At 47.6% G+C, this 23,075-nt stretch overlaps 1 protein-coding gene across 2 annotated transcripts in view; it reads left to right on the forward strand.

The window, feature by feature from the left end:
• LOC106595231 (rho GTPase-activating protein 8) overlaps positions 1-21,279 on the forward strand; it is a 76,873-nt gene extending 55,594 nt beyond the window's left edge. Inside the window, exons 5-13 of one of the 2 annotated variants that reach the window (XM_082978088.1) lie at positions 2,234-2,365; positions 2,565-2,651; positions 3,678-3,776; positions 6,938-7,048; positions 7,193-7,266; positions 7,734-7,811; positions 14,447-14,575; positions 16,804-16,907; positions 20,045-21,278. In XM_082978088.1, the coding sequence (XP_082834214.1) occupies positions 2,234-2,365; positions 2,565-2,651; positions 3,678-3,776; positions 6,938-7,048; positions 7,193-7,266; positions 7,734-7,811; positions 14,447-14,575; positions 16,804-16,907; positions 20,045-20,242 (1,012 nt within the window). In that variant the 3' untranslated portion in view covers positions 20,243-21,278. Of the gene's footprint in view, positions 1-2,233; positions 2,366-2,564; positions 2,652-3,677; positions 3,777-6,937; positions 7,049-7,192; positions 7,267-7,733; positions 7,812-14,446; positions 14,576-16,803; positions 16,908-20,044 lie in introns of both variants that reach the window. The other variant, XM_082978089.1, reaches the window with a different exon arrangement.
• The last annotated feature ends 1,796 nt before the right edge of the window (positions 21,280-23,075 follow it).

Below are 23,075 nucleotides of genomic sequence, written 5' to 3' on the forward strand. Positions count from 1 at the left end.
GGTCTGTTCTGCTATATGTAGTCCATATCTCTGTAGAATGTCCTCTATGGTCTGTTCTGCTATATGTAGTCCATATCTCCCCTGTAGAACGTCCTCTATGGTCTGTTCTGCTATATGTAGTCCATATCCCTGTAGAATGTCCTCTATGGTCTGTTCTGCTATATGTAGTCCATATCTCCCCTGTAGAACGTCCTCTATGGTCTGTTCTGCTATATGTAGTCCATATCTCTGTAGAATGTCCTCTATGGTCTGTTCTGCTATATGTAGTCCATATCTCCCCTGTAGAACGTCCTCTATGGTCTGTTCTGCTATATGTAGTCCATATCTCTGTAGAATGTCCTCTATGGTCTGTTCTGCTATATGTAGTCCATATCTCTGTAGAATGTCCTCTATGGTCTGTTCTGCTATATGTAGTCCATATCTCTGTAGAATGTCCTCTATGGTCTGTTCTGCTATATGTAGTCCATATCTCTGTAGAATGTCCTCTATGGTCTGTTCTGCTATATGTAGTCCATATCTCCCCTGTAGAATGTCCTCTATGGTCTGTTCTGCTATATGTAGTCCATATCTCTGTAGAATGTCCTCTATGGTCTGTTCTGCTATATGTAGTCCATATCTCCCCTGTAGAACGTCCTCTATGGTCTGTTCTGCTATATGTAGTCCATATCGCTGTAGAATGTCCTCTATGGTCTGTTCTGCTATATGTAGTCCATATCTCTGTAGAATGTCCTCTATGGTCTGTTCTGCTATATGTAGTCCATATCTCCCCTGTAGAATGTCCTCTATGGTCTGTTCTGCTATATGTAGTCCATATCTCCCCTGTAGAATGTCCTCTATGGTCTGTTCTGCTATATGTAGTCCATATCTCTGTAGAATGTCCTCTATGGTCTGTTCTGCTATATGTAGTCCATATCTCCCCTGTAGAATGTCCTCTATGGTCTGTTCTGCTATATGTAGTCCATATCTCTGTAGAATGTCCTCTATGGTCTGTTCTGCTATATGTAGTCCATATCTCCCCTGTAGAATGTCCTCTATGGTCTGTTCTGCTATATGTAGTCCATATCTACAGGGCCTTCAGAAAGTATTCATACCCCTGGACTTATTCCACATTGTATTGTGTTACAGCTTGAATTCAAAATGGATTCATTCTACACACAAATACCCTGTAATGACGAAGTGAAAACATGTTTTTAGACATTTTAGCAAATTGTTGGAAAATTAATTACAGAATTATCTAGTTTACATCAGTATCTCACACCCCTGAGTCAATTCATGTTAGAATCACCTTTTGGTAGCGATTTACAGCAGTGAGTCTTTCTGGGTAATTCTCCCGATTGGCACATATGTTTTTTTCTGTTGCTCATTAGATAAACTGACCTATTCCTCGTAGGGCTGGGCGATATGACGATATTTATATCGCGTGACGATTGGTAAAAACGTCGATCGTTTCATATTCTGCTCTGTCATTTTTATTTCGTTGTGTCGCAAATCACACTCTTTACGACAATATTTTTCCGTTCCATTGGACGTGCCGTGTGGAAGGAAATTTGCAACACAAACAAACATGGAGGAGAGCGAAGGTGACACAGAGCTCATACCTAACATACGGGGCTATGTACATTTCAGCTTTGCATTTTTTATTAATTTGTAAAATTATTCTAAAAACATATTGTGTTTAAGGTCAGTGACACAATTTCAATTGAATCATTTTGGCGCCGCTCCAGAATCTCCCATAAGTGTTCAGTTGAGATCTGGTGACTGAGACGGCCATGGAATATGGTTTACATGGGTTTTCATGCTCATCAAACCATTCGGTGAACCTTCCTGTCTTGTGGATGGGAGGGGGGGCATTGGCATCCTATGGGGCCTTACCCACGGTACCCAAAATAACATACATGACCCTAAGCATGATGGGATGTTAATTGCTTAATGAACTCATGAATCACACCTGTGTGGAAGCACATGCTTTCAATATACTTTGTATCCTTCATTTACATTTTACATTTACATTTTAGTCATTTAGCAGACGCTCTTATCCAGAGCGACTTACAGTAGTGAATGCATACATTTCATTTCATTTCATGCATTTTTTTGTACTGGCCCCCCGTGGGAATCGAACCCACAACCCTGGCGTTGCACACACCATGCTCTACCAACTGAGCCAAGAGTTTCCGTTTTATTTTGGGCAGTTACCTGAGTGTTCTGCTCTACTCTCTCCTCTCCCTGGCTGTAGGTATCTGATGTACACTCTGGACCAGTACGTAGAGAGTGATTATACGGTAGTGTACTTCCACCATGGTCTCCGCAGCAACAACAAGCCCTCACTACACTGGCTACGAAACGCATACAGAGAATTTGACAGGAAGTAAGTCACCCTGATCTCTCTAACCTACGACTTTTCAAGCCCTCTCAAACAAAATATAACTCGATATGAGCCAGTTTTTCCAGAATTATGTTTACTGTGTGTGTGTGTGTGTGTGTGTGTGTGTGTGTGTGTGTGTGTGTGTGTGTGTGTGTGTGTGTGTGTGTGTGTGTGTGTGTGTGTCCAATGTATTTCCTGACAGGTACAAGAAGAACCTGAAAGCCCTCTATGTCGTCCATCCTACTAACTTTATCAGAATCATCTGGAATATATTCCAACCACTCATCAGGTATGGTGCCCAGTCATCATTCTATATTCCAACCACTCATCAGGTATGGTGCCCAGTCATCATTCTACAGTAAAGCTCTAGAATACAGTATATTCCAACCACTCATCAGGTATGGTGCCCAGTCATCATTCTACAGTAAAGCTCTAGAATACAGTATATTCCAACCACTCATCAGGTATGGTGCCCAGTCATCATTCTACAGTAAAGCTCTAGAATACAGTATATTCCCACCACTCATCAGATATGGTGCCCAGTCATCATTCTACAGTAAAGCTCTAGAATACAGTATATTCCAACCACTCATCAGGTATGGTGCCCAGTCATCATTCTACAGTAAAGCTCTAGAATACAGTATATTCCAACCACTCATCAGGTATGGTGCCCAGTCATCATTCTACAGTAAAGATCTAGAATACAGTATATTCCCACCACTCATCAGGTATGGTGCCCAGTCATCATTCTACAGTAAAGATCTAGAATACAGTATATTCCCACCACTCATCAGGTATGGTGCCCAGTCATCATTCTACAGTAAAGCCAGGTATGGTGCCCAGTCATCATTCTACAGTAAAGCTCTAGAATACAGTATATTCCAACCACTCATCAGGTATGGTGCCCAGTCATCATTCTACAGTAAAGATCTAGAATACAGTATATTCCAACCACTCATCAGGTATGGTGCCCAGTCATCATTCTACAGTAAAGATCTAGAATACAGTATATTCCCACCACTCATCAGGTATGGTGCCCAGTCATCATTCTACAGTAAAGATCTAGAATACAGTATATTCCAACCACTCATCAGGTATGGTGCCCAGTCATCATTCTACAGTAAAGCTCTAGAATACAGTATATTCCAACCACTCATCAGGTATGGTGCCCAGTCATCATTCTACAGTAAAGTTGCCGTTCAGGCCTGTACTGTACATCTCTAAGTCTCGTCTCCACAACAGTATTCATGGCTATGAAAGACGTTTGTCATATTGACTGACCTTTCCAACATTCTGTTCTTCCTGTTTTTTTTAGTCACAAGTTTGGTAAGAAGCTGACCTATGTGAACTACCTGTCTGAGCTCAGAGATCACCTGAGCTGGGATCAGCTCATCATCCCACCTGATGTCCTCAGGTAGGTTACACCTCTATACCACTACCTTAACCCTAACTACCTGACCTTAACCCTAACTACCTGGCTGAGCTCAGAGATCACCTGAGCTGGGATCAGCTCATCATCCCACCTGATGTCCTCAGGTAGGTTACACCTCTATACCACTACCTTAATCCTAACTACCTGACCTTAACCCTAACTACCTGACCTTCACCCTAACTACCTGACCTTCACCCTAACTACCTGACCTTCACCCTAACTACCTGACCTTCACCCTAACTACCTGGCTGAGCTCAGAGATCACCTGAGCTGGGATCAGCTCATCATCCCACCTGATGTCCTCAGGTAGGTTACACCTCTATACCACTACCTTAACCCCTGACCTTAACCCTAACTACCTGGCCTTCAGCCTAACTACCTGACCTTCACCCTAACTACCTGACCTTCACCCTAACTACCTGACCTTCACCCTAACTACCTGACCTTCACCCTAACTACCTGACCTTCACCCTAACTACCTGACCTTCACCCTAACTACCTGACCTTACCCCTGACCTTAGCCCTAACTACCTGGCCTTAACCCTAACTACCTGACCTTAACCCTGACCTTAACCCTGACCCCTGACCTTAACCCTAACTACCTGACCTTAACCCTAACTACCTGACCTTAACCCTAACTACCTGACCTTAACCCTAACTACCTGGCTGAGCTCAGAGATCACCTGAGCTGGGATCAGCTCATCATCCCACCTGATGTCCTCAGGTAGGTTACACCTCTATACCACTACCTTAACCCCTGACCCCTGACCTTATCCCTAACTACCTGACCTTAACCCTAACTACCTGACCTTAACCCTAACTACCTGACCTTCACCCTAACTCCCTGACCTTCACCCAAACTCCCTGACCTTCACCCGAACTCCCTGACCTTAACCCTAACTACCTGACCTTCTCCCTAACTACCTGACCTTCTCCCTAACTACCTGACCTTCTCCCTAACTACCTGACCTTCGCCCTAACTACCTGACCTTCGCCCTAACTACCTGACCTTCACCCTAACAACCTGACCTTCACCCTAACTCCCTGACCTTCACCCTAACTCCCTGACCTTCACCCTAACTCCCTGACCTTAACCCTAACTCCCTGACCTTAACCCTAACTACCTGACCTTCTCCCTAACTCCCTGACCTTAACCCTAACTACCTGACCTCCCTAACTACCTGGCCTTAACCCTAACTAACTACCTGACCTCCCTAACTACCTGGCCTTAACCCTAACTACCTGGCCTTAACCCTAACTACCTGGCCTTAACCCTAACTACCTGGCCTTAACCCTAACTACCTGGCCTTAACCCTAACTAACTACCTGACCTCCCTAACTACCTGGCCTTAACCCTAACTACCTGGCCTTAACCCTAACTACCTGACCTTAACCCCTGACCTTAACCCTGTAGGTACTGTACTGTATTCATGTATCCAACCAGCCACGGAGGTACTGTACTGTATTCATGTAACATACAGTTGAAGTCGGAAGTTTACATACACCTTAGCCAAATACATTTAAACTCAGTTTTTCACAATTCCTGACATTTAATCCTAGTAAAAATTCCCTGTCTTAGGTCAGTTAGGATCACCACTTTATTTTCAGAATGTGAAACGTCAGAATAATAGTAGAGAGAATGATTTAATTCAGCTTTTATTTCTTTCATCACATTCCCAGTGGGTCAGACGTTTACATACACTCAATTAATATTTGGTAGCATTGCCTTTAAATTGTTTAACTTGGGTCAAATGTTTTGGGTAGCCTTCCACAGGCTTCCCACAAAACGTTGGGTGAATTTTGGCCCATTCCTCTTGACAGAGCTGGCGTAACTGAGTCAGGTTTGTAGGCCTCCTTGCTCGCACATGCTTTTTCAGTTCTGCCCACAAATTTTCCACAGGTTTGAGGTCAGGGCTTTGTGATGGCCACTCCAATACCTTGACTTTGTTGTCCGTAAGCCATTTTGCCATAACTTTGGAAGTATGCTTGCGGTTATTGTCCATTTGGAAGACGCATTTGCGACCAAGCTTTAACTTCCTGACTGATGTCTTGAGATGTTGCTTCAATATATCCACATACTTTTCCTTCCTCATGATGCCATCTATTTTGTGAAGTGCACCAGTCCCTCCTGCAGCAAAGCACCCCCACAACATGATGCTGCAACCCCCGTGCTTCACGGTTGGGATGGTGTTCTTTGGCTTGCAAGCCTCCCCCTTTTTCCTCCAAACATAACGATGGTCATTATGGCTAAACAGTTCTATTTTTGTTTCATCAGACCAGAGGACATTTCTCCAAAAAGTATGATCTTTGTCCCTATGTGCAGTTGCAAACCGTAGTCTGGCTTTTTTATGGTGGTTTTGGAGCAGTGGCTTCTTTCTTGCTGAGCGGCCTTTCAGGTAATGTCGATATAGGACTCGTTTTACTGTGGATATAGATACTTTTGTACCTGTTTCCTCCAACATCTTCACAAGGTCCTTTGCTGTTGTTCTGGGATTGATTTGCACTTTTCCCACCAAAGTACATTCATCTCTAGGAGACAGAATGTGTCTCCTTCCTGAGCGGTATGACGGCTGCGTGGTCCCATGGTGTTTATACTTGCGTACTACTGTTTGTACAGATGAACATGGTACCTTCAGGCGTTTGGAAATTGCTCCCAAGGATGAACCAGACTTGTGGAGGTCAAATCTTTTTTCTTCCTGAGATCTTGGCTGATTTCTTTTGATTTTCCCATGATGTCAAGCAAAGAGGCACTGCGTTTGAAGGTTGACCTTGAAATACATCCACAGGAACACCTCCAATTGACTCAGATTATGTCAATTAGCCTATCAGAAGCTTCTAAATCCATGACATCATTTTCTGGAATTTTCCAAGCTGTTTAAAGGCACAGTCAACTTAGTGTATGTAAACTTCTGCCCCACTGGAATTGTGATACAGTGAATTAGAAGTGAAATAATCTGTCTGTAAACAATTGTTGGAAAGATGACTTGTGTCATGCAGAAAGTAGATGTCCTAACCGACTTGCCAAAACTATAGTTTGTTAACAAGTCATTTGTGGAGTGTTTGAAAAACGAGTTTTAATGACTCCAACCTAAGTGGATGTAAACTTCCGACTTCAACTTTATATGACCATGTATTTACTACAGGCATGACGAGAGGCTGCAGGCGGCCCAGAAGGGAGGTCCGCACCCCTCATCTAAGACTACTCCCCCCAGACCTCCCCTGCCCACTCAGCAGTTTGGAGTCAGCCTGCAATAGTGAGTATTTAGCCGAGTCCCCTTTAATCGTCCCCTACCCCCCCCCCCCCCCCCCAGCCGCTCCATATTTCCACCATGGTGATGCCAACTAATATGATGTACCAATACTGCAAGCCGACTGAACTAGACGTGTTCTGCTTCCAGTATTGGTGAGAAGAACCAGGGTGTTATGATCCCTCCTGTGATGTCCCAGACTGTGTCTTATCTCAAAGACAAAGGTAAGAAGCTAGGAGCTGTCTGGTAGGACCTGTCTGGTAGGACCTTGGATCAGGTACAGGACCTCTACAGTAATAGTTGAGGTAGGAGCTGTCTGGTAGGACCTTGGATCAGGTACAGGACCTCTACAGTAATAGTTGAGGTAGGAGCTGTCTGGTAGGACCTTGGATCAGGTACAGGTCCTCTACAGTAATAGTTGAGGTAGGAGCTGTCTGGTAGGACCTTGGATCAGGTACAGGACCTCTACAGTAATAGTTGAGGTAGGAGCTGTCTGGTAGGACCTTGGATCAGGTACAGGACCTCTACAGTAATAGTTGAGGTAGGAGCTGTCTGGTAGGACCTTGGATCAGGTACAGGACCTCTACAGTAATAGTTGAGGTAGGAGCTGTCTGGTAGGACCTTGGATCAGGTACAGGACCTCTACAGTAATAGCTGTTGAAGCCTTTCACTCCCTCCCACCTCTCCTCAGGCCTCCAGACAGAAGGTATGTTCAGGAGGTCCGCTCGTGTTCAGCTCATCAAGGACGTCCAGAAGCTCTACAACCAGGGTGAGATGGAACCACTATAACATCCATAATAACCTTTATAACATCCATAATAACCTTTATAACCTCTATTAGCTCTACAACCAGGGTGAGATGGAACCACTATAACATCCATAATAACCTTTAAAACATCCATAATAACCTTTATAACCTCTATTAGCTCTTTAACCAGAGGGAGATGGAACCTCTATAACATTCATAATAACCTTTATAACCTCCTATTAGCTCTACAACCAGGGTGAGATGGGAGCTCTATAACACCCATAATAACCTTTATAACCTCTATTAGCTCTTTAACCAGAGGGAGATGGAACCTATATAACATTCATAATAACCTTTATAACCTCCTATTAGCTCTACAACCAGGGTGAGATGGGAGCTCTATAACACCCATAATAACCTTTATAACCTCTATTAGCTCTTTAACCAGAGGGAGATGGAACCTCTATAACATTCATAATAACCTTTATAACCTCCTATTAGCTCTACAACCAGGGTGAGATGGAGCCTCTATAACATCCATAATAACCTTTATAACCTCTATTAGCTCTACAACCAGAGGTAGAGGAGCTGGAACTCTGAGCCGAGGCAGGGCCGGAGGCGGGGTCTCCCGGGGCCAGAGGTGGGGCTTTTATCTCTCACTACCAGGAAGCAGAGATCAATAATAAACCAGATCAACCTCCTATCTCCCCCCCCCCCCCAGACTGCAGCAGGCTGAGTTTCCATGAGTCAAACCCCTTACTGTCTGAGAACATGTAGAATCAATCAACCACATACTAGATACTGTACAGAGAGAGATTTGTAGAAAACATGACAATTGTAACAATCAATAATTCAATTTCAATACTTTTGAATGTAGCATTTGCGTCAGGGTTGTCCATGGAATCGTTTTACTCTGGACTCAGATAGACTTCCTGTGTGCTCAGTATTCATAAAGAAGTTCGGTGGTCACCATCAGTCAGAGGATGAATTTGTGGTCCAGGTTTTTTAGCTGCTCAGTTAGTCTGTTATCAGGTCTCTGTCTCTCTCTTCCTCAGGGGAAGCTCAGTTAGTCTGTTATCAGGTCTCTGTCTCTCTCTTCCTCAGGGGAAGCTCAGTTAGTCTGTTATCAGGTCTCTGTCTCTCTCTTCCTCAGGGGAAGCTCAGTTAGTCTGTTATCAGGTCTCTGTCTCTCTCTTCCTCAGGGGAAGCTCAGTTAGTCTGTTATCAGGTCTCTGTCTCTCTCTTCCTCAGGGGAAGCTCAGTTAGTCTGTTATCAGGTCTCTGTCTCTCTCTTCCTCAGGGGAAGCTCAGTTAGTCTGTTATCAGGTCTCTGTCTCTCTCTTCCTCAGGGGAAGCTCAGTTAGTCTGTTATCAGGTCTCTGTCTCTCTCTTCCTCAGGGGAAGCTCAGTTAGTCTGTTATCAGGTCTCTGTCTCTCTCTTCCTCAGGGGAAGCTCAGTTAGTCTGTTATCAGGTCTCTGTCTCTCTCTTCCTCAGGGGAAGCTCAGTTAGTCTGTTATCAGGTCTCTGTCTCTCTCTTCCTCAGGGGAAGCTCAGTTAGTCTGTTATCAGGTCTCTGTCTCTCTCTTCCTCAGGGAAGCTCAGTTAGTCTGTTATCAGGTCTCTGTCTCTCTCTTCCTCAGGGAAGCTCAGTTAGTCTGTTATCAGGTCTCTGTCTCTCTCTTCCTCAGGGGAAGCTCAGTTAGTCTGTTATCAGGTCTCTGTCTCTCTCTCCTCAGGGGAAGCTCAGTTAGTCTGTTATCAGGTCTCTGTCTCTCTCTTCCTCAGGGGAAGCTCAGTTAGTCTGTTATCAGGTCTCTGTCTCTCTCTTCCTCAGGGGAAGCTCAGTTAGTCTGTTATCAGGTCTCTGTCTCTCTCTTCCTCAGGGGAAGCTCAGTTAGTCTGTTATCAGGTCTCTGTCTCTCTCTTCCTCAGGGAAGCTCAGTTAGTCTGTTATCAGGTCTCTGTCTCTCTCTTCCTCAGGGAAGCTCAGTTAGTCTGTTATCAGGTCTCTGTCTCTCTCTTCCTCAGGGGAAGCTCAGTTAGTCTGTTATCAGGTCTCTGTCTCTCTCTTCCTCAGGGGAAGCTCAGTTAGTCTGTTATCAGGTCTCTGTCTCTCTTCCTCAGGGAAGCTCAGTTAGTCTGTTATCAGGTCTCTGTCTCTCTCTTCCTCAGGGGAAGCTCAGTTAGTCTGTTATCAGGTCTCTGTCTCTCTCTCCTCAGGGGAAGCTCAGTTAGTCTGTTATCAGGTCTCTGTCTCTCTCTTCCTCAGGGGAAGCTCAGTTAGTCTGTTATCAGGTCTCTGTCTCTCTCTTCCTCAGGGAAGCTCAGTTAGTCTGTTATCAGGTCTCTGTCTCTCTCTTCCTCAGGGAAGCTCAGTTAGTCTGTTATCAGGTCTCTGTCTCTCTCTTCCTCAGGGAAGCTCAGTTAGTCTGTTATCAGGTCTCTGTCTCTCTCTTCCTCAGGGAAGCTCAGTTAGTCTGTTATCAGGTCTCTGTCTCTCTCTTCCTCAGGGAAGCTCAGTTAGTCTGTTATCAGGTCTCTGTCTCTCTTCCTCAGGGGAAGCTCAGTTAGTCTGTTATCAGGTCTCTGTCTCTCTCTCCTCAGGGGAAGCTCAGTTAGTCTGTTATCAGGTCTCTGTCTCTCTCTTCCTGCAGGGGAAGCTCAGTTAGTCTGTTATCAGGTCTCTGTCTCTCTCTTCCTCAGGGGAAGCTCAGTTAGTCTGTTATCAGGTCTCTGTCTCTCTCTTCCTCAGGGGAAGCTCAGTTAGTCTGTTATCAGGTCTCTGTCTCTCTCTTCCTCAGGGGAAGCTCAGTTAGTCTGTTATCAGGTCTCTGTCTCTCTCTTCCTCAGGGGAAGCTCAGTTAGTCTGTTATCAGGTCTCTGTCTCTCTCTTCCTCAGGGGAAGCTCAGTTAGTCTGTTATCAGGTCTCTGTCTCTCTCTTCCTCAGGGAAGCTCAGTTAGTCTGTTATCAGGTCTCTGTCTCTCTCTTCCTCAGGGAAGCTCAGTTAGTCTGTTATCAGGTCTCTGTCTCTCTCTTCCTCAGGGAAGCTCAGTTAGTCTGTTATCAGGTCTCTGTCTCTCTCTTCCTCAGGGAAGCTCAGTTAGTCTGTTATCAGGTCTCTGTCTCTCTCTCCTCAGGGAAGCTCAGTTAGTCTGTTATCAGGTCTCTGTCTCTCTCTCCTCAGGGAAGCTCAGTTAGTCTGTTATCAGGTCTCTGTCTCTCTCTTCCTCAGGGAAGCTCAGTTAGTCTGTTATCAGGTCTCTGTCTCTCTTCCTCAGGGAAGCTCAGTTAGTCTGTTATCAGGTCTCTGTCTCTCTCTTCCTCAGGGGAAGCTCAGTTAGTCTGTTATCAGGTCTCTGTCTCTCTTCCTCAGGGAAGCTCAGTTAGTCTGTTATCAGGTCTCTGTCTCTCTCTTCCTCAGGGGAAGCTCAGTTAGTCTGTTATCAGGTCTCTGTCTCTCTCTTCCTCAGGGGAAGCTCAGTTAGTCTGTTATCAGGTCTCTGTCTCTCTCTTCCTCAGGGGAAGCTCAGTTAGTCTGTTATCAGGTCTCTGTCTCTCTCTTCCTCAGGGGAAGCTCAGTTAGTCTGTTATCAGGTCTCTGTCTCTCTCTTCCTCAGGGAAGCTCAGTTAGTCTGTTATCAGGTCTCTGTCTCTCTCTTCCTCAGGGAAGCTCAGTTAGTCTGTTATCAGGTCTCTGTCTCTCTCTTCCTCAGGGAAAGCTCAGTTAGTCTGTTATCAGGTCTCTGTCTCTCTCTTCCTCAGGGAAGCTCAGTTAGTCTGTTATCAGGTCTCTGTCTCTCTCTTCCTCAGGGAAGCTCAGTTAGTCTGTTATCAGGTCTCTGTCTCTCTTCCTCAGGGAAGCTCAGTTAGTCTGTTATCAGGTCTCTGTCTCTCTCTTCCTCAGGGGAAGCTCAGTTAGTCTGTTATCAGGTCTCTGTCTCTCTCTTCCTCAGGGAAGCTCAGTTAGTCTGTTATCAGGTCTCTGTCTCTCTCCTCCTCAGGGAAGCTCAGTTAGTCTGTTATCAGGTCTCTGTCTCTCTCTTCCTCAGGGGAAGCTCAGTTAGTCTGTTATCAGGTCTCTGTCTCTCTCTTCCTCAGGGAAGCTCAGTTAGTCTGTTATCAGGTCTCTGTCTCTCTCTTCCTCAGGGAAGCTCAGTTAGTCTGTTATCAGGTCTCTGTCTCTCTCTCCTCAGGGGAAGCTCAGTTAGTCTGTTATCAGGTCTCTGTCTCTCTCTTCCTCAGGGGAAGCTCAGTTAGTCTGTTATCAGGTCTCTGTCTCTCTCTTCCTCAGGGGAAGCTCAGTTAGTCTGTTATCAGGTCTCTGTCTCTCTCTTCCTCAGGGAAGCTCAGTTAGTCTGTTATCAGGTCTCTGTCTCTCTCTTCCTCAGGGAAGCTCAGTTAGTCTGTTATCAGGTCTCTGTCTCTCTCTTCCTCAGGGAAGCTCAGTTAGTCTGTTATCAGGTCTCTGTCTCTCTCTTCCTCAGGGAAGCTCAGTTAGTCTGTTATCAGGTCTCTGTCTCTCTCTTCCTCAGGGAAGCTCAGTTAGTCTGTTATCAGGTCTCTGTCTCTCTCTTCCTCAGGGGAAGCTCAGTTAGTCTGTTATCAGGTCTCTGTCTCTCTCTCCTCAGGGAAGCTCAGTTAGTCTGTTATCAGGTCTCTGTCTCTCTCTTCCTCAGGGAAGCTCAGTTAGTCTGTTATCAGGTCTCTGTCTCTCTCTTCCTCAGGGAAGCTCAGTTAGTCTGTTATCAGGTCTCTGTCTCTCTCTTCCTCAGGGAAGCTCAGTTAGTCTGTTATCAGGTCTCTGTCTCTCTCTTCCTCAGGGAAGCTCAGTTAGTCTGTTATCAGGTCTCTGTCTCTCTCTTCCTCAGGGAAGCTCAGTTAGTCTGTTATCAGGTCTCTGTCTTCTCTTCCTCAGGGGAAGCTCAGTTAGTCTGTTATCAGGTCTCTGTCTCTCTCTTCCTCAGGGGAAGCTCAGTTAGTCTGTTATCAGGTCTCTGTCTCTCTCTTCCTCAGGGAAGCTCAGTTAGTCTGTTATCAGGTCTCTGTCTCTCCTTCCTCAGGGAAGCTCAGTTAGTCTGTTATCAGGTCTCTGTCTCTCTCTCCTCAGGGAAGCTCAGTTAGTCTGTTATCAGGTCTCTGTCTCTCTCTTCCTCAGGGAAGCTCAGTTAGTCTGTTATCAGGTCTCTGTCTCTCTCTTCCTCAGGGAAGCTCAGTTAGTCTGTTATCAGGTCTCTGTCTCTCTCTCCTCAGGGAAGCTCAGTTAGTCTGTTATCAGGTCTCTGTCTCTCTTCCTCAGGGAAGCTCAGTTAGTCTGTTATCAGGTCTCTGTCTCTCTTCCTCAGGGAAGCTCAGTTAGTCTGTTATCAGGTCTCTGTCTCTTCTTCCTCAGGGGAAGCTCAGTTAGTCTGTTATCAGGTCTCTGTCTCTCTTCCTCAGGGAAGCTCAGTTAGTCTGTTATCAGGTCTCTGTCTCTCTCTTCCTCAGGGAAGCTCAGTTAGTCTGTTATCAGGTCTCTGTCTCTCTCTTCCTCAGGGGAAGCTCAGTTAGTCTGTTATCAGGTCTCTGTCTCTCTTCCTCAGGGGAAGCTCAGTTAGTCTGTTATCAGGTCTCTGTCTCTCCTCCTCAGGGAAGCTCAGTTAGTCTGTTATCAGGTCTCTGTCTTTCTTCCTCAGGGGAAGCTCAGTTAGTCTGTTATCAGGTCTCTGTCTCTCTTCCTCAGGGAAGCTCAGTTAGTCTGTTATCAGGACTCTGTCTTTCTTCCTCAGGGAAGCTCAGTTAGTCTGTTATCAGGACTCTGTCTCTCTTCCTCAGGGAAGCTCAGTTAGTCTGTTATCAGGTCTCTGTCTCTCTCCTCCTCAGGGAAGCTCAGTTAGTCTGTTATCAGGTCTCTGTCTCTCTCTTCCTCAGGGAAGCTCAGTTAGTCTGTTATCAGGTCTCTGTCTCTCCTCCTCAGGGAAGCTCAGTTAGTCTGTTATCAGGTCTCTGTCTCTCTTCCTCAGGGAAGCTCAGTTCGTCTGTTATCAGGTCTCTGTATAGCTGGTCTATGTGCAGAAAGAAGAGTACAACTCTCTGTCTCTCTTCCTCGGGGAAGCTCAGTCTGTTATCAGGTCTCTGTCTCTCTTCCTCAGGGAAGCTCAGTTAGTCTTTTATCAGGTCTCTGTCTCTCTCTTCCTCAGGGAAAGCTCAGTTAGTCTGTTATCAGGTCTCTGTCTCTCCTCCTCAGGGGAAGCTCAGTTAGTCTGTTATCAGGTCTCTGTCTCTCTCTTCCTCAGGGGAAGCTCAGTTAGTCTGTTATCAGGTCACTGTCTCTCTTCCTCAGGGGAAGCTCAGTTAGTCTGTTATCAGGTCTCTGTCTCTCCTCCTCAGGGGAAGCTCAGTTAGTCTGTTATCAGGTCTCTGTCTCTCTCTTCCTCAGGGAAGCTCAGTTAGTCTGTTATCAGGTCTCTGTCTCTCTCTTCCTCAGGGGAAGCTCAGTTAGTCTGTTATCAGGTCTCTGTCTCTCTTCCTCAGGGGAAGCTCAGTTAGTCTGTTATCAGGTCTCTGTCTCTCCTCCTCAGGGGAAGCTCAGTTAGTCTGTTATCAGGTCTCTGTCTCTCTCTTCCTCAGGGAAGCTCAGTTAGTCTGTTATCAGGTCTCTGTCTCTCCTCCTCAGGGAAGCCAGTGGTGTTTGAGCAGTATGGAGACATCCATGTGCCTGCTGTCATCCTGAAGACCTTCCTCAGAGAGCTTCCTGAACCCCTGCTCACCTTCGCCCTCTACCACCAGATACAGGACATCGTCCGTAAGTACATGTGCCTGCCGAGGCTTTTTTAGCTCTGCAGGCTAACACACTGTTGTAACACACTGTTGTGACACACTGTTGTGACACACTGTTGTGACACACTGTTGTAACACACTGTTGTAACACACTGTTGTAACACACTGTTGTAACACACTGTTGGAACACACTGTTGAACACACTGTTGAACACACTGTTGAACACACTGTTGTAACACACTGTTGTAACACACTGTTGTGACACACTGTTGGAACACACTGTTGGAACACACTGTTGGAACACACTGTTGAACACACTGTTGTAACACACTGTTGTGACACACTGTTGTGACACACTGTTGTGACACACTGTTGTAACACACTGTTGTAACACACTGTTGTACACACTGTTGAACACACTGTTGTAACACACTGTTGTAACACACTGTTGTAACACACTGTTGTAACACACTGTTGTGACACACTGTTGTAACACACTGTTGTGACACACTGTTGTACACACTGTTGAACACACTGTTGTAACACACTGTTGGACACACTGTTGTAACACACTGTTGGAACACACTGTTGGAACACACTGTTGTAACACACTGTTGAACACACTGTTGTGACACACTGTTGGACACACTGTTGTGAGAAGGGTCCAATAATATTCGTTTTTCTAGAGAGTTTCTCCGTCAGCATCGTTCACACGCCCTCTTAAGCCTTAGCTCCACCCATCTCTTTAAAATGTCACATGTCGACGGCTCTCTCGTTGTCGTCGACGGCTCTCTCGTTGTCGACGACGGCTCTCTCGTTGTCGACGACGGCTCTCTCGTTGTCGACGACGGCTCTCTCTCTGTCGTCGTCGACGGCTCTCTCTGTTGAGAGAGACTCGTGATTCGAAATGGTCGGTGATTTGTTTATTTTCTTGGCTTTCGAAGATTTTAGAAAGGCAGGGCAGGATGGATATAGGTCTATAACAGTTTGGGTCTAGAGTGTCTCCCCCTTTGAAGAGGGGGATGACCGCTGCAGCTTTCCAATCTTTGGGGATCTCAGATGATACAAAAAAGAGATTGAACAGGCTAGTAATAGGGGTTGCAACAATATCGGCGGATACATTTAGAAAGAGAGGGTCCAGATTGTCTAGCCCGGCTGTTTTGTAGGGATCCAGGTTTTGCAGCTCTTTCAGAACATCAGCTATCTAGATTTGGGTGAAGGAGAAGCGGGGGGAAGGGGGGCTTGGGCAAGTTTCTGCGGGAGATGCAGAGCTGTTGGCCGGGGTTGGGGTAGCCAGGTGGAAAGCATTGCCAGCCGTAGAAAAATTCTTATTGAAATCATCGATTATCGTAGATTTATCAGTGGTAACAGTGTTTCCTATCCTCAGTGCAGTGGGCAGCTGGGAGGAGGTGCTCTTATTCTCCATGGACTTTACAGTGTCCCAGAACTTTTTTGAGTTTGTACTACAGGATGCAAATTTCTGTTTGAAAAAGCTAGCCTTAGCTTTCCTAACTGCCTGTGTATATTGGTTCCTAACTTCCTGGGAAAGTTGCATATCGCGGGGGCTATTCGATGCTAATTCAGTACGCCACAGGATGTTTTTGTGCTGGTCAAGGGCAGTCTGGGGTGAACCAAGGGCTATATCTGTTCTTAGTTGTACATTTTTTGAATGGGGCATGCTTATTTAAGATGGTGAGGAAGGCACTTTTAAGGAATAACCAGGCATCCTCTACTGATGGGATGAGGTCAATATCCTTCCAGGATACCCGGGCCAGGTCGATTAGAAAGGCCTACTAGCTGAAGTGTTTTAGGGAGCATTTGACAGTGATGAGTGGAGGTCGTTTGACCGCAGACCCATTACGGACGCAGACAATGAGGCAGTGATCGCTGAGATCCTGGTTGAAGACAGCAGAGGTGTATTTAGAGGGCAAGTTGGTCAGGTTACGGATTTAGGGTTGTACCTGGTAGGTTCCTTGATCATTTGTGTGATCGTAGGACGGACAGGGTGTTAAGCATATCCCAGTTTAGGTCAACATTGGAATTCATATCTCCAGATCCCAGAAGTTTGTGAAGTAGAAACTTGCAACAATATACTCATTTAACGACCCTACTGTGAAGTAGGAACCTGCATCAATTGCCCAACTTCCTGAATTGGGTCACATATGAAACCGACCGTGGTGACCCAGTCTATCTGAACTGAAAAGAGAACCTCAACATGCATTGTAATGTGTGACATGCAGCTTGTTGTTCCAGGAGTGGAGAGCAGCCTACGAGTGACCACCTGTAAACACATCCTAGAGAGTCTACCAGAACACAACTACATGGTGTTGAAGTACCTGCTCTGTTTCCTGAACATGGTAACAGCACCGCACGGCAACGCACAACACCGCACCGGCAACACACAACGCAACACACCACACCGTACGGAAACACACCACACCGCACGGCAACACACCGCAACACATAACGCTGCACGGAAACGCACAGCGCCGCACGACAACGCACAACACCGCACCGGCAACACACAACGCAACACACCACACCGTACGGAAACACACCACACCGCACGGCAACACACCGCAACACATAACGCCGCACGGCAACACACCACGCCGCATGGCAACACACCGCAACAGACAACACCGCACGGCAACACACAACACCGCACGGCAACACACAACACCGCACCGGCAACACACAACGCAACACACCACACCGTACGGAAACACACCACACCGCACGGCAACACACCGCAACACATAACGCTGCACGGAAACACACAACGCCGCACGGCAACACACCACGCCGCATGGCAACACACCGCAACAGACAACACCGCACGGCAACACACAACACCGCACGGCAACACACAACACCGCACGGCAACACACAACACCGCACGGCAACACACCGCAACACACGACACCGCACGGCAACACACAACACCGCACGGCAACACACCACACCGCAACACATAACGCTGCACGGAAACACACAACGCCGCACGGCAACACACCACGCCGCATGGCAACACACCGCAACAGACAACACCGCACGGCAACACACAACACCGCACGGCAACACACAACACCGCACGGCAACACACCGCAACACACCGCAACACACAACGCTGCACGGAAACACACCGCACGGCGACACACCATGCCGCACGGCAACCACACCACGCCACATGGCAACACACCACGGCAACACACAACACCGCAACAGACAACACCGCAACACACATTTACATTTTACATTTTAGTCATTTAGCAGACGCTCTTATCCAGAGCGACTTACAGTAAGTAGTGAATGCATACATTTCATACATTTTTTTTTTTTTTTTTAAATCATTATTATTTTTTCTCCGTACTGGTCCCCCGTGGGAATCGAACCCACAACCCTGGCGTTGCAAACACCATGCTCTGCCGAGCCACACAGGACTACACACAACACCACACAACACCGCACGGCAACACCGCACGGCAACACCGCACGGCAACATAGTGCTGAAGTGCCGCTCTGCTTCCTCTTCGTGATCAGAACCACGTCATTAAACAGAACACCATTATCCTTCTATCGGGCTGCACGGCTGATGTTCTGGCCCGTCTCCACAATACAACCCAGCTGCCAAAACTTCTCGCTTTGGTCCTTCATATGAAGACAGTCTCTTTACACAATGTAATGTTCTTAAAATACAACATCTCAAAGGGCTTTGGTCCTTCATATGAAGACAGTCTCTTTACACAATGTAATGTCCTTAAAATACAACATCTCAAAGCCCACTGAATAAATATTACTGAAAATGCCTGTTTTTTTTTAGGGGGGGAGGCTGTAAATCAAAATGCACAGCGAAATGAATGCCGTGTAGACGTTTTAGGACAAAAACAAAAAACGGACCACTACAATAATATTCCACTGTTGCGAAAAATCAAACCCACTTCCCCTCTGTCCCGTGTGAAACGCTGAGCTTTCAATTGTAGAAACCCTTCTCTCCAGAACTAACCCACAAGGCCTCAGACAGGAAGACTGCAGGTGTGTCCCAAACAGCACCCTGGCCCCTATATAGTGCACTACTTTTAACCAGGAGCCGTAGGGAATAGGGAGCCATTTTGGGATGAGGGCTTGCTCTGATCCAGATCGTAAAGACTCCCAGGCTATGTATAAAGTTCTCCGGTAGACAGAATAATGCTGAGCATCACTCTCTGAGACTTTACATTCACTTCTCATGGTGATGTTAATATAATGCTGCTTGTCTGTAACCCGCAGGTTAATATGGTGAGACTGTATTAGACTGTATCATCTAGTCAGATCTCTCCTGGGTGACCGGGCTGATGGGAGACTGGTTACCAGACCGGGCTGATGGGGGAGACTGGTTACCAGACCGGGCTGATGGGAGACTGGTTACCAGACCGGGCTGACGGGGGAGACTGGTTACCAGACCGGGCTGATGGGAGACTGGTTACCAGACCGGGCTGACGGGGGAGACTGGTTACCAGACCGGGCTGACGGGGGAGACTGGTTACCAGACCGGGCTGACGGGGGAGACTGGTTACCAGACCGGGCTGATGGGAGACTGGTTACCAGACCGGGCTGATGGGGGAGACTGGTTACCAGACCGGGCTGACGGGGGAGACTGGTTACCAGACCGGGCTGACGGGGGAGACTGGTTACCAGACCGGGCTGACGGGGGAGACTGGTTACCAGACCGGGCTGACGGGGGAGACTGGTTACCAGACCGGGCTGACGGGGGAGACTGGTTACCAGACCGGGCTGACGGGGGAGACTGGTTACCAGACCGGGCTGACGGGGGAGACTGGTTACCAGACCGGGCTGACGGGGGAGACTGGTTACCAGACCGGGCTGACGGGGGAGACTGGTTACCAGACCGGGCTGACGGGGGAGACTGGTTACCAGACCGGGCTGATGGGAGACTGGTTACCAGACCGAGCTGATGGGAGACTGGTTACCAGACCGGGCTGATGGGGGAGACTGGTTACCAGACCGGGCTGATGGGAGACTGGTTACCAGACCGGGCTGATGGGAGACTGGTTACCAGACCGGGCTGATGGGGGAGACTGGTTACCAGACCGGGCTGATGGGAGACTGGTTACCAGACCGGGCTGATGGGAGACTGGTTACCAGACCGGGCTGATGGGGGAGACTGGTTACCAGACCGGGCTGATGGGAGACTGGTTACCAGACCGGGCTGATGGGAGACTGGTTACCAGACCGGGCTGATGGGAGGCTGTTAAAGGGCTTTTTTGTGGATTAGCAGGCTTCTGTTCCACCATGTACTGTGTCAAACCAATAGGAGTAAAATACATTCCTGGAATAACAGGTCTTCTGTTGTCATACAGATCATTAGGATGTTGCCATTTTATATGTGGACTAGGTTGAATGGCAGGCAGTCTGTTTAGTCATGATCAAGTGTAAACACTTTCTCTCTCTCTCTCTCTCTCCCTCTTCTCCTCCCTTCCTCCTCCTCCTCCAGGTCTCTCAGCAGAGTATCGTCAACAAGATGTCTCCCTCCAACCTGGCTTGTGTGTTTGGTGTCAATCTGTCCTGGCCTTCTCAGGGTTCTGTCTCTCTGACATCTCTAACGCCGCTCAACATCTTCACTGAGATCCTTATAGAACATTATCATACAGTCTTCAGCTCCCGCTGCCCACAAGCAGAGGTACTGCCCTGATACCAGCCCTGATACCTGCCCTGATACCTGCCCTGGTACCAGCCCTGGTACCAGCCCTGGTACCTGCCCTGATACCAGCCCTGATACCTGCTCCTGATACCTGCCCTGATACCTGCCCTGATACCAGCCCTGATACCTGCCCTGATACCTGCTCCTGATACCAGCCCTGATACCTGCTCTGATACCAGCCCTGGTACCAGCCCTGATACCTGCTCCTGATACCAGCCCTGATACCTGCTCTGATACCAGCCCTGATACCTGCCCTGATACCAGCCCTGATACCTGCCCTGATACCCGCCCTGATACCCGCCCTGATACCCGCCCTGATACCCGCCCTGATACCCGCCCTGATACCCGCCCTGATACCCGCCCTGATACCCGCCCTGATACCTGCCCTGATACCAGCCCTGATACCTGCCCTGATACCTGCTCCTGATACCAGCCCTGATACCTGCTCTGATACCAGCCCTGATACCTGCCCTGATACCAGCCCTGATACCTGCCCTGATACCCGCCCTGATACCCGCCCTGATACCCGCCCTGATACCCGCCCTGATACCCGCCCTGATACCCGCCCTGATACCCGCCCTGATACCAGCCCTGATACCCGCCCTGATACCCGCCCTGATACCCGCCCTGATACCGGCTCTGATACCGGCCCTGATACCCGCCCTGATACCAGCCCTGATACCCGCCCTGATACCAGGCACAGCCAACCACCGCACGGACAGGCTCCACTACACAGCCAGACACCTTGCTACTCAACCCAACAAAACGGACACGCTGTGATTGCCTCCTGGGATGACCTGTTTTGAAGAATGTCCCGACCACCTGTTGCTCCTGAGACAAGATGGCTCCCAGAATCAGTTCCTTTTCCTTTTCTCCCGTGACATAATCCAGTTTGTTTTGCTACATTACTGACTGACATGTTGTTGCAGTGTCATGTACACATTTAAAGTGGCGGTTAAATAAAAAAAACAACAACATTGACAATACAACTTTCATAACAGTTACATACCAATATATATTTTTAATTAAAAATAAATAAAAAAATAAAAAAATGTGTTGTTAAAAGACTAGCCTGCTCATATGGTTCTTGAACATTTAGTTTGTCAGCAGATTGTGGTTTTCCTGCTGGAGTTAGTAACAACAGGTCTATACTGCCCCCTACTGTAGTAACAACAGGTCTATACTGCCCCCTACTGGAGTAACAACAGGTCTATACTGCCCCCTACTGTAGTAACAACAGGTCTATACTGCCCCCTACTGGAGTAACAACAGGTCTATACTGCCCCCTACTGGAGTAACAACAGGTCTATACTGCCCCCTACTGTAGTAACAACAGGTCTATACTGCCCCCTACTGGAGTAACAACAGGTCTATACTGCCCCCTACTGCAGTAACAACAGGTCTATACTGCCCCCTACTGTAGTAACAACAGGTCTATACTGCCCCCTACTGGAGTAACAACAGGTCTATACTGCCCCCTACTGTAGTAACAACAGGTCTATACTGCCCCCTACTGGAGTAACAACAGGTCTATACTGCCCCCTACTGGAGTAACAACAGGTCTATACTGCCCCCTACTGGAGTAACAACAGGTCTATACTGCCCCCTACTGTAGTAACAACAGGTCTATACTGCCCCCTACTGGAGTAACAGGTCTATACTGCCCCCTACTGGAGTAACAACAGGTCTATACTGCCCCCTACTGTAGTAACAACAGGTCTATACTGCCCCCTACTGGAGTAACAACAGGTCTATACTGCCCCCTACTGTAGTAACAACAGGTCTATACTGCCCCCTACTGGAGTAACAACAGGTCTATACTGCCCCCTACTGGAGTAACAACAGGTCTATACTGCCCCCTACTGGAGTAACAACAGGTCTATACTGCCCCCTACTGGAGTAACAACAGGTCTATACTGCCCCCTACTGGAGTAACAACAGGTCTATACTGCCCCCTACTGTAGTAACAACAGGTCTATACTGCCCCCTACTGGAGTAACAACAGGTCTATACTGCCCCCTACTGGAGTAACAACAGGTCTATACTGCCCCCTACTGGAGTAACAACAGGTCTATACTGCCCCCTACTGGAGTAACAACAGGTCTATACTGCCCCCTACTGTAGTAACAACAGGTCTATACTGCCCCCTACTGGAGTAACAACAGGTCTATACTGCCCCCTACTGGAGTAACAACAGGTCTATACTGCCCCCTACTGGAGTAACAACAGGTCTATACTGCCCCCTACTGTAGTAACAACAGGTCTATACTGCCCCCTACTGGAGTAACAACAGGTCTATACTGCCCCCTACTGTAGTAACAACAGGTCTATACTGCCCCCTACTGGAGTAACAACAGGTCTATACTGCCCCCTACTGTAGTAACAACAGGTCTATACTGCCCCCTACTGTAGTAACAACAGGTCTATACTGCCCCCTACTGGAGTAACAACAGGTCTATACTGCCCCCTACTGGAGTAACAACAGGTCTATACTGCCCCCTACTGTAGTAACAACAGGTCTATACTGCCCCCTACTGGAGTAACAACAGGTCTATACTGCCCCCTACTGGAGTAACAACAGGTCTATACTGCCCCCTACTGGAGTAACAACAGGTCTATACTGCCCCCTACTGGAGTAACAACAGGTCTATACTGCCCCCTACTGGAGTAACAACAGGTCTATACTGCCCCCTACTGGAGTAACAACAGGTCTATACTGCCCCCTACTGGAGTAACAACAGGTCTATACTGCCCCCTACTGGAGTAACAACAGGTCTATACTGCCCCCTACTGGAGTAACAACAGGTCTATACTGCCCCCTACT

Source organism: Salmo salar, chromosome 07 (assembly GCF_965601325.2).
Source record: "Salmo salar chromosome 07, fSalSal1, whole genome shotgun sequence".
NCBI classification, from domain to species: domain Eukaryota; kingdom Metazoa; phylum Chordata; class Actinopteri; order Salmoniformes; family Salmonidae; genus Salmo; species Salmo salar.